Source organism: Hemitrygon akajei, chromosome 20, assembly GCF_048418815.1.
Source record: "Hemitrygon akajei chromosome 20, sHemAka1.3, whole genome shotgun sequence".
NCBI lineage: Eukaryota > Metazoa > Chordata > Chondrichthyes > Myliobatiformes > Dasyatidae > Hemitrygon > Hemitrygon akajei.
This window is the reverse complement of record NC_133143.1, coordinates 35,139,728-35,152,274: the sequence shown is the minus strand read 5'-3', so window position 1 is coordinate 35,152,274 and position 12,547 is coordinate 35,139,728. Positions and strand designations below refer to the sequence as shown.

General features: G+C 38.3%; 1 protein-coding gene across 5 annotated transcripts in view; it reads right to left on the bottom strand.

Moving 5' to 3' along the window:
* Positions 1 to 5,505: 5,505 nt before the first annotated feature.
* The window catches only part of brd9 (bromodomain containing 9), a 71,500-nt gene continuing 64,458 nt past the window's right edge, over positions 5,506 to 12,547 (bottom strand). For 4 of the 5 annotated variants that reach the window (XM_073024152.1, XM_073024156.1, XM_073024153.1 and 1 more), the window contains one exon: positions 5,506 to 8,429. In XM_073024152.1, coding sequence (XP_072880253.1) covers positions 8,308 to 8,429 — 122 coding nt within the window. In that variant the 3' untranslated portion in view covers positions 5,506 to 8,307. Of the gene's footprint in view, positions 8,430 to 8,641; positions 9,234 to 12,547 lie in introns of those variants that run through there. The other variant, XM_073024155.1, reaches the window with a different exon arrangement.

Here is a 12,547-nt window from a genome sequence, read left to right as displayed (position 1 = left end):
GGTCAGTCCTGATCTCTGGTGCTGCTTCTGTAGTGTCTGTGTGTGTTCTTCCTGTTTCATTGTCAAGTTCCTCCCACTATCCCAAAGATTTGCGGCTTGGTAGGTGGTCACTGCAAAATTGACCTTGGTGTGTAGGTGAGTGGTAGAATATGAGGGAGCTGATGAGTATGTGGGGAGAACAAAATGAAATTAATATAGAATTAGTGTAAATGGGTTAAAAATAGTTGGACAGAGGCATAGAATAATACAGCATGGACAAAGGACCTTCTGCTCAATGTGTCCATACCAACCACCATGCCAAACAAGTTAGTCCCAATTTCCTGCATTTAGTCCATATCTCTCTAAACCCTGTTCCTCAATGTACCTATCCAAGTGCTTCTTAAATGTATAGCCTCAATAACTTCCTCTGACAGCTCATTTCAAATACTCACCATCCTTTGCATGGAAAAAGTTGCCCTCAGATCTCTTTTAAGTCTTTATCCTCTAAGGATCTTGGTCCAAAATGACAATTGTTTACTCCTTTCCATAGATGCTGTCTGACCTGCTGAGTTCCTACAGCATTTTGTGTGTGTTGCTAAGGTCTCTCATATTGGTCTTCCCTACCCCAGGTAAAAGATTATTACCATCTTTGCCTTTTATAATCGTAAATGTTTTCCCTAACTGTTCAAGATCCCCCTGTAATCTACAATAACCTTCATCACTATCAACAACGCCTCCTAGCTTTGTGCCATTCTCTTAGAGGACTGAATGGCCTCTTTCTATGCTGTACAGTATATCTCAAAGGCTTCGCAATGCCAATTTCTTTCATCACTCCATTAATTCACCTGTTGTTCTCCATTACTTCCATTTAATGTCTTATTGGATGAAGTCAGGCATATGTAAATGGGTGGCTGATGATATAGCAGAGACCACTAAGCTGAAGACCCTGCTTCCATGCTAAGTCTTTGTGAGTGTTCGACAAAAATATTTGAATAAAATTTCTGCCATTTCCTGACTCCCCAAAGAAATTTCTACATAGTATCAAGAAAAGGATTTTATATCAATAGATTAGTAATTGCCCATTTATTAAATTTGTGATTTGATATATTCACACCATTCTAAAAAGCCAAGAACTTTGAATGGAATTTCTTGCATTATAATTTTGTTTCATATTCACATTTATGATTAGTTGCTATGGATAAATTGGTACTTAATTACATCTAACTCTAAAATACACAACTTTGGGAATGTGTAATGGAATATATTTGAAATAGGACACTTTGAAATGGCACCCTGCTTAAATGCATAACCAATATTTCTGTTGTTTACATATTGGGAAGGTCTTTTACTTGCATTTTAGAAATGAAGACCTTGCAATTGGTAACTCATTCACCTCAGATGATCTTTCATCAACTGGTGAAATCTATTAATCTAATATCTTGCATTTTTGAATTTTGTGATATTTTGGTCTCTTTATTTGAGATGGGCTGTTCTTACCGGGGGAGGGGGGTGAAATGAAGGTTTACTGGACTGATTTCTGGTTCAGCAGAACTAATGAATAACAAGAGGCGGAGTTGATTAGGCTGTAAGTCACTGGAGCTAATAGGAATGAGAAGGGATCACAAAGAAACTAGTAAAAATCAAACAGTACTAGATATGGGGAAGATGGTTGCAATGGCAAGAGAATTGAGTACTAGAGGTCACATCCTCAAAATACTTGTTATAATCATTTAGATCAGAGATCAGGAAAATAATTTCACCTGGAAGTAGAGGCCAAGACATTAAAATATTCAAGAACAATGCTTCAGGGATCACGGTGTATGGGAGAAAGTACAAACATAGTACTGAATTAGACGATCTTTTGTTATCACGTCAAATGGTGAATCAGGCCATTTTTAAGCCTTTTTTTGGTCTGTGTCTGTAATTACTCAATGTGTTTTTAAATCAAAGTTACTGATCTTTTTACATATCTCATAACTATATCCTCACCTATTTCCACAAAGCAGTTTTGTGCAAGTGCAACAGTTGCTATGTTGTAGTTCTTTACAATTGTCTGGACCGTAGGGAAGAGGAGAGCAAGGGAAATTTACCATCATGGGTGTATCATTCTCTCTTCTCCTCTCCTGTGTTAATATTCCCAAACCATGTACAGCGGGTTATCAGGATCTCTTCATCACATGAGCAGAGCCAATTCAGCGATTGAAATACAATTGATGACAATCTCATTTAAATAGCTTGGATTGGAGACTGGTCATATTTTTGAATTATGCAGAATGCTTTAAAAATCCCCCTGGTCCATTTGATACCTTTCATAGAGAGTTAATGAAGATTTTTCAGCTCACTGCTTGTAATATGATACTGAAGTCTTGGGACTTTAGTCCAGATGTTTCAGAATCAAGTTTATTATCACTAATATATGTTGTGAAATTTGTTGATCTGAGGCAGAGTATGGTGCAAGTCATTAAATTATGAAGATAAATAAACAGTGCAAGAAACAAATAATCAGGTGCTATTCATGGACTGTTTAGGAATCTTATGACATATGGCATGAAGCTATATGTAAAACAATTGAGTGTATCTGTACCACCTCCCCAATGGTAGTAAGGCAAAGAGGACAACTCCTGGATGGTGAGGGTGTTTAATGATGTATGCCACCTATTTGCCACTGCCTCTTAAAGATGTCATTGATGGTTGAGTGTGTAATGGAGCTCCCTGTGATCTTGGGCATTGGAGGCTCCATACCAGACTATGATGCTACCAGTCAGTGTGCTCTTTATGGTACATCTGTTGAAATTTGCAAGACTTGGTAACATACCAAATTTCCTCAAACCTTCTTATGAGCTGCTGGCTCTATTCTTTGTGATTGCATCAATTTGTTGGGCCCAGGATAATCCTCTGAGATTTTTACACCCTGGACCTGAAAATGGTAATTCTTTCCACTGCTGATCCCTCAATGAGGAATGCTGAGTGTTCTCCGAACTTCCCTTATGTCTACAATCAATTTGGTCTTGCTGACACTGGTTGTGAGGCTGTTGTTGTGATATCACCCAACCAGCTGATCCACCCTACTCCTAGACTTCCTTGTCACCATCTGAGATTCTGCCAACAACAGTGGTGCCATCAGTGAATTTTAGATGGTGTTTGAGCTGTGTCTATCCCCAGTCTGGAGTGGAGAGACAGTGGACTATGCATACATTGTATACAAATGTTTCTCATCAAAACATGAGCAGGATACTAAAGAACCAAATAAACCTTTGGTGCTGGTTTGATTTGCAATGAATTCCTGAGGCTTCCCTTATATAAAAATGTTGAAACAATTAGCCAGTTCAACAGGATGTGCAATTCAGATAATTAGGAGTAGGTTTAAAAACATACAATAATTTTTGCATCAAACTTTCAAAACAATGATTACTTAGTTTAAATGAAAACACATTTATACTAAGAGTTAATTAAGTTAAATTATTATAGAGTAAAATATCTAATATACTCAGGATTCAGTGATGCTAGACCTGCAGGTTGTCTGGACTACTAGGTGCTATATTTATTAATAGCTCAACACTTTTAATTCACATTATTTTGATGTTACTCAGAATCATATTATAGTCAACTAAGTAAGGTTAATGGGAGTGTGGGAACCAGGAAAATGGAAAAGAGGAACAAGGCCGTTGGCAGGAGAAAAAGTGCAGGAACTGGGTCCTGGTGAGTGGAAAGAGCAGGGCAACTGAATCTTTGAATAGACAGAGAGATATTTAAAATAAATAATAAGAGTTGCTGTTCCTGCATCATCTAATCTGACACAGGCAGATTCCCGAGTGGCAGGACATTTGTGCTATATAGTAGGAGCAAAATTGAGGAGGCCACATTGAATAGCTATGAAGATGTTCAGGATTTCCAAACTCATACAAGTCTTTAATGTCCTGACTCTTATTGAAGAAGACGATGGCAAATCCACGTGAAACATTAAAGGGAGCATTTAAAGAATGGGGTTTCCCTCCCTGTACTATTGATGCTGCCCTAATCTGCATCTCCTCCATTTCCCGTACATTCACGTTTACCCTATCTTCCCGCCGTCATAATAGTGATCGAGTCCCTCTTGTCCTTACCTACCACCCCATCAACCTCTGCAACTTCTGCCATCTCCAAAGGGATCGTATCACGAAACTTATCTCCAGAATTCCTTTGTTCATTCATCCCTCCCCACTGATCTCTCTCATGGCACTTATCCCTGCAAGTGGCCTCAGTGCTACACATGCCCACACACCTCCATTCAGGGCCCCAAACAGTCCTTCCAGGTGAGGTAACATTTCACCTGTGAATCTGCTGGGGTCATCTATCGTAACCAGTGCTTCCGATGTAGCCTCCTCTACATTAGTGAGACCGTCATAAATTGGGGGACTGCTTCATTGAGCTCCTCCGTACCATCAGCATGACTTCCCAGTGGCCAATCATTTTATTTCTTATTTCCATTCCTCCTCTGATGTGTCAATCCATGGCCTCCTCTTGTGCCAAGACGAGGTCACGCTCAGGGTGGAGGAGCAACAACTTATTTTCTGTTTGGATACTCTCCAAGCTGATAGCAAGAATATCGATTTCTCATTTCTGCGACCAAATTCCCCACTCTGACCTTTCACTTCTTCTCACCTGCCTATTACTTTCCCCAGGTCCCCTCCTCCTTCCCTTTCTCCAATTGTCCACTCTCCTCTCCCTATCAGATCCTTTTTTCTCTAGTTCTTGACCTTTCTTACCCACCTGGCTTCACCTATCAACTTCTAGCCCGTCTCTTCACCCTCCCCCCACCTTTTCATTCAGGCATCTTCCCCTTCCTTTCCAGTCCTGAAGAAGGGTCTTCGCCCAAAATGTCGATTGTTTACTCTTTTCCATAGAAGTTGCCTGACTTGCTGAGTTCCTCTAGCATTTTGTGTGTGTTGCTAAGGAACATGTTGATTGCTTTCATATTTTGTTATTAGGATCCCAAACAGCCCTTCACACATGATTGAATCTGTACTTACTCAATTACAAAATTAGATGATATACTGAATACACAAGACCGCAGTTTCCCATTGGATGCAAGTATATAGCATCACACAAAACCTATCATACTTTGATGTTGTGACAAATATAACTGAACATTGTTATGTAGGTGTTATTTCATGACAAAACATCCCAGTGAGATTATACTTTTAAAAGCAATGTTGAAAGGTAAGAAATACAACAGTCAATTTAACAAGGATTTTATAATCACTCTCAGTAATTTTTTTTCAGTTAGCTGAGTATAAATATTAGCCAGGACAGCAAGAATGAATTCGCATGATTAAGATGTTAGATGGGAGTAATTCACATCCGTGCGGTGGAAAAAGGCAAAGTAGTAGTATTCTGATAAAGCATAGAAATACACATGGGGAGAATGATCAGTCATCTTCTTTTGCCTGTGTCTGTTTTAATTTTGATCACAATAAATGTCATTGATGGAGAGATGTATTGTAATTAGCTTTCTGTGGACATTTATGCAGAACGTAAAAACGAGGATTTATCAGTAAAATTTCCAGCATATTTATTATATAGTTTATACCATATATACAACTTGCCTTCAACAAAACAGTTCTATTAGCAGCCTTCTTTCAGACAAACAGTAGACGGCAAAGTAATTTAGACATATTCAGATATTTTTTGATTAAACTGCTTCCTTAAGTGGAAATTTACTGTATGCTTAAAAACACAGTAAAATACTAATCCACATCTGTTGTAAAAAGAGTACAGAGAAAAGGAAGAAATAAATGCATAAAAAGATGAGCATTTTTCAGTAACATGTTATTGAACTGAAAACCAGTCATGATCATTATGAATCTAATTTAGAAACATCTGCATTTATACAATGTCATTCATACCTTCAAGGCACCCGAAAGTGCTTTATGCCCAATTACGTATTTTTGAAAAGGAGTAACTGATGTTAATCAAGCAAATGTGGATGAAAACTTGTGCATTGGAGGTCCTTCAAATAGCAATGAGAGAAATGAGCAACAATTTTTCTTTAGTGTTTGGTGAAGGATAATTGTTGGGACAATTGCAGAATTCAAATAGCGCCAGGGAATCTTTACACACACCATTTAACAGAAGCAGTTTAATACCTCAGCTCAAAGATGACACCTCTGACAACACATCAATCCCTTAATAATTCAATGACTATAGGTCTGACTAGATGATATGCTTCGTTCCCAGAGTGGGGCTTGAGCTCTCAATGTTCTGATTCATCAGCATAACGATTAAATAAAAGCAAGAATTTGAAAGAATGCATCCTGCAATGATGAAAGTTCTTGCTCAGTTTTAAATTAATTTGGATTGGAACATTTAATTCTAAAGTTTGCATAAAATTCTATTCATCAGATAATTTCCATAAAAATTAAATTTTTATCAAATATAAAACCCACAGTAATAAGAGAAAGCAGGTGTGAATGGTAATTCAAAGTAATCTTATAATTTAACAGCAAGGACAATGACTGAATCATTTTTAAAGATACCTTTGCTGAATCAAATACTTACAAAATCAGCCTAACTTAAATGGCACAAATCAGATGTAAAGAACAGATAAATTAGAAAGTCTATACCCTGACCACATGACCCAAAAGAAAACAACATTTCAAGGAAGAAAATCTCAAATTTCATAATCAAAGCAATTTGGTCATTGTCAAAACGTTAGATAAAATTCAATGCTTTATTGCATAGCTTTCTGGTTCAATTTAACTGTGGTTTTGTTCTGGTTTATTGCTCAGTGATAACTGTCTTTAGATACTGATGAAACAGTAAAATTCATATTAGGAATATAATATACACATCAACAGAATCTAGTTGATTATATTTATTCAATAAAAAATATTACTTGTATGTACGCTTTATATTATTGTCAGCAAGTGTGACAAATCTTTGAAAACTGTGCTCCAATGTTTGTGCTTCCTTTCTCGGACTGAATCTAAAATATTTTGTGTATACTGCTCACTGGCATAAGGAAAGGAATAAATTAGCACAGCCCAAGAAAACAAAAACTATGGAGGAGACATTAAGCTGCATGTGAATTTTCCCAAACAATACAAAATATCACCAGTATGTTAAGTCAGCCCAGTATTAAATGTCTACTTCATTAAAAATACAGGTAATTGTGAAACCAGTAGCAGTGCTGGGGATTTGAAATACAGATAAAAAGCATGATGTTTCTTGGACTGAATGAAATGATGGTGGAGCAAATATCATGTCAAAAGACATCCTTGTAAAAGGCTGTTCCCAATTATTTCCATTTAAATTAAGGACAGAAAATTGGAAAGGTCTGTTGAGGGTACTGCTGTCAGTTTCTTACAATTGCTGTCTGTAGGAGATCCACTGCACAAATCTGGGACAGCCTCCCTTTATTATGCATAGTTTTATGACCACATACTCTACACAAGGTTAGATCTTCAAATGACTGGTAAATGTTGGTTGATGGGGTGCATCACAACAGTTACAATCTTAGATCAGCACCTTGTAGTAGTGGGAGTTTACATAAGAAGTCACAAGATTGGTATAAAATCTGTTATTAACAATATTTGAAAAATCCATCACAGCTTCAATAAATCAATTTAGATTTTCTGTTAAAATGATTTGTTCTCTACATTTAGCACACCCAGTGGTATATTCTTTAAAAATTACAATAAATACATAGTGAAACAAACTTCTACAGAATCTGTAAATTAGTTTAACTCTTTGGGTGTCATTATTTTTCAGATTTACCTTTTAAAGATATTTGCAAGTACTGACATAGTTTGCACTAGCACTCCAGAATACTATCTGGAATATAGGGGTGTGCAGACAAGAAACGAAGGAAATGATGTACAAATTTACATTCTTCGTCGTGATGTATTATCCTCAAGTATGGTTTTGAAAAGGGTAAGCAGACATATGATAATGCATACTATTGCTAAGAACAAGATTAAGGCAAGACAATTCTATATACAATTTTTTTTTCTAAAGTCTGTACATATTTTGAAAACTGCTAAACATATACCTACTAGACCAAACCAAGCGAAAATTCTGGAATCCACATAGCCTGAATATCTTTTGTTCTGTACAAACTGGACATGATCACGACTATACAATCCAATAAACTTCGCCCATTCAATTCACGCTAAACCAGAAAACAGGAGACAACCTGAGTTCAGTAGATTTCAGACTAGAAAATGATCACCTTACATTAGAAAGACACTTGAAGGTCTGTTTCCTCTTATAAGAGTCTTTGTGGGAAAAAAGAAGAAAAATCCATTTTTTCATTTAACAAAGTGGCTCACTTTCACTATTGTGAATGCTCTAGGAGTTTTCAGCACTTCGACTCAGGCTGCCTGCAGCTGTATTACTTGGAGACTGAAGAAATTCACGGAAGTCTTGCACTATATCCCGTTGCTCTCCAACATTCAGGTTATGAGGACTCCCTAAGGGCAGAACACAAAAAATCAGTTTTCCATTCTAATAAAAGCCAGCCAAAAATCTATAACCAGCAGGTCAAATACAACTCAAAAACAAGAGAAAATCTGCAGATGCTGGAAATCCGAGTGACACACACAAAATGCTGGAGGAACTCAGCAGGCCAGGCAGCATCTGTCCTGCTGAACGGTTTCGGCCCGAAATATCGACTGTACTCTTTTCCATAGATGTTGCTAGGCCTGCTGAGTTCCTCCAGCATCTTTTGTGTGTTGCTCAGTCAAATACAAATACTGATTTTGGAAAAGCATAATCAGGTGTAACTACAACAAAAGCTTTTGTAAAACTTCCTTAATTTAGCAAAATATGCAAAGGTGTTTCACAAAAACATTAACAAATAGAAGTTTGAAATCAAGTGATTGCAAAAGTTTTGGTCAGAGATAATTTTGAACAAGTGTGTTAAAGAAGGAAAGAGGTAAAGGAATAGTGGGAAGAATTCAGTAATCAAAATGTTGGTAGTGAAACATCAGTGCTTGAATTCATAATGAGTAAGAACAACAGTGGAGTTGGAATAATTTGTAAGACAGAGTCAGTAGGGATGGTGAAAGTGAAACCATGGAGGGCTTTAAAGTTGAGAGGAAGAACCTATTTAATTGAGAGCAATGGTAAGCAAATAGAGCTGCTGTACATTAGGTCATGTTCAGCAGAGTTATGAAGACCTCAAGCTTACAGAGGGTATACCTTAGTTTAGTGTAATCATAAACAGTACTGTGCTTTCTTAATTCTGTTCTTAAACATTTATGACTCCAGATCCTCTGTAGAGTAACAGAACACCCTATTAATATTTAAGCACAATCCATGGAAGGTCTGTAACCCAAATAAAAATAATTCTAGTTCATACACAATAGGGAAGATATTGCTGAAAAATTGCATGTAAACAATGCACAACATCATAAATATTTATTAGCTAGCAATGTAATGATGAAAAGACAGCCCTTGAACTACAAACCATTTGTCACTTGGCCATTTACACCACTCCAGTCAGCTTTGTGAAAATGCATCCTAGTGCTTAAACTCCCAATGATTTTCAGGACATTGAATTTCTGTTTAAACTCACAAAATGATGACCAATTAATAATACAAGTATACTTTTGATAATGTGGTAGATATTAATGACAACTAACTGACCTCTCCTGCCTTGAAAATAATTATAAATATGGAGTTTCGTATCTTTCAGTCGTGAATTAACTGAGAATTTTTCTTTTTTCCCCCTTTTGTTTCTTACTTTCCTTCCTATTTTTTACTTTCCTATCACTCACCCTCTCATGATTAAATCTTTTTTTTCCCTTTCTATTCCAATTACCAACAATAATTTCAGCCAGTCCTTTTCACCTTAATTTTCATCCATACTAAACTTTCTGTTCCTGTCTCTCATTGGTCAGAGAGGCCATTCACCAGGATGGCAGATGCCCCATGCAGTTATTCACTTGCAAGTTCAAATGCAAATATTCTTAAAAACCAATCACTTAGGAACAAGTCTAATTAATACTACAATGTAATGCTCTGGAGAAATTAAGTTTCTAATCAAACAAGAGGCAGGATGATGTCACATTATACTGAATCTTCCCATTCAAAAGTTAAGGGAGAAAATAGTACAGATTTCAGCTGCAAGAGTACTCAGAAGGGCAGTAACTCATAATTTACCAATTTCAATGTAATGTGCTAACCAGCTGTAACTTCACACAGGATCTCTCCTGCTGCCTTTTCCCATCAAGCATTTAACCAATTTTCATGCAAGCATTATTACAGACTATGTTTCAATCAACATACAAAAATTGCTGGAGGTCAGGCAGCGTCTATGGAAAAGAGTAAACAGTCGACGTTTCGGGCCAAAATAGAACGGATGGGGGAAGATGCCTGAATAAAAAGGTGGGGGAGGGGAAAGAAGCTGGCTGGAAGGTGATAGTGACAGGTGGGCGGGAAAGGTCAAGGGCTGACGAAGAAAGAATCTGATAGAATAGGAGAGAGCACAATAGGAGAAAGGGAAAGAAGAGGGGACCCAGGGGAAAGCAAGACAGGTGAGAGAAATCAAACGTCAGAGTGGGAATAGAAGAAGTGGGGGTCGGTGGGGGGAGGGGCAAAATTGGTTCACTGTAAGGAGAAATCGATATTCATTCCATCAGGTTGGAGGGTACCCAAAGGGAATATAAGGTATTGCCCTCCACCCTGAGGGTGGTGTCATCATGGCACAAGAGGCGGCCATGGATCGACATGTTACCATAGGAATGGGTATCAGAATTAACATGTTTGGCCACTGGGATGTCATGCTTGTGGCAGATGGAGTGGAAGTGCTCGACAAAGTGGTTGCCCAATTTGCAGCGGGTCTCACCAATGTAAACCAGGCCTCTTTGGGAACACTGGACACAACAGATGACCCTAGCAGGTTTACATGTGAAATGTTGCCTCTCCTGGAAAGACCGTTTGGGACTCTGAATCGAGGTGAGGGAGGAGTGCATGGGCAGGTATAGCATAATAAGTGCCTGGAGGAAGATTAGGGGGAGGGACGATTGAACAAGGGAATCGTGAAGAGAGTGATCCTTGCAGAAAGCCGGCGGGGGGGGGGGGGGGGGGGGGGGAGTGGGTGGAGGAAAGGTAAAGATATGCTCAGTGTTAGGATCCTTTTAGAGATGGCTGAAGTTGCAGAGGTTAATGGGATTGTAGGTAAGGACACGAGAGACTCTACCACTATTGCAACGGCAGTAAGTTGGGGTGAGGACAGCGTCAATAACAGAGGGAGAGAAACCCAATTCTTTGAAGAAGGACACCTCTGATGTCCTGGAATGGAAAGCTATATCCTGGGATCAGATGCAGTGGAGGTGAAGAAAATACGAAAAGAGATAGCATTTTTACAGGAGATAGGATGCAAAGAGGTTTAGTCGAGGTAGCATAGGAATCAGTAGGTTTATAAAAGATGTTGGATGACAGTTTGTCTCCAGAGATGGTAACAGAGATATCAATAAAAGGCAGTGAGGTGTCAGAGATAGACCAAGTGAATCTAAGGGCAAGGTGGAAGTTAAGAGTAAAACATTGATAAAATTGACAACTTCAACGTGGTTGCATGAAGCAGAGCCAATGTAGTTGTCAATGCAGCTGAGGAAGAGTTGGGAAGTATAACTGGGGAAGGCTTTGAACATAGATTGTTCTACATTGCCGATGAAGAGATGAGCATAGCTTGGGTTGGGTTGATTTGGGTCTGGAGCAGGGTAGTAGTGGGGGGGGGGGGTAATTGGTTGGTTCCTTTCTCAGAAAAGCAGAGGACTTTGAGGCCTTCCTGATGGGGGATAGAAGTGTATAGGGACTGAACATCCATGGTGAAGATGAGGTGGTCAGGGTCAAGCAATTAAAGTTACTGAGAAAATTGAGGGTATGAGAAGTGTCAGGGATGTAGGTGGGAAGGGACTGAACCAAGCAGGATAGAATAGAATTCAGATATGAGGACATCAGTTCAGCAGGGTAGGAGCAGGCAGAGACAATAGGCCTTCCAGGACAGTGTGCTTAATAGATCTTGGGTAGAAGGTAATCATCCTTTCAATGTATTTTAAATCATAGCACAAACTCAAGGGATAATTTCACTTTAACTATTTTGTTACCAATTATCCTAAGCCTGTATCCTCTTGAAAATAGCTTTCTATAACTTGTTCATTTCATTAGAACCTTTACTGATTTTGAGCACATCTCTGTACTATGAATTCCACTTGTCTCCAGCATCATTCTATGCATTCTACCAATATCCTGGAACTTTTCTAAATTGCAACGGCCAAAATTAAACAGATTGCTCTAGATGTTGTTGACTAACACTGAACTACTGTATTTAGCTACTTCAATGGAAGTTTTGGGCTTCTACACTTGCACTGTCTTAGACAAATCAGCAGATTTGAAGTGTTTAATTTGTTAGTTCATTCAGCTACTTAACGCCACTTGGGAAGTGGATCCTACATCAGGTTAAACTTTCAATGTTCAGTGATCTCAGTGATTTCAATGGGCAGTGGATTTAGAGGTTATGGGGAAGATATTTTTAAAAATACGTTTCAGATTTTTGAATTTTAAGGGCGGAGGTAAGACGGCACCA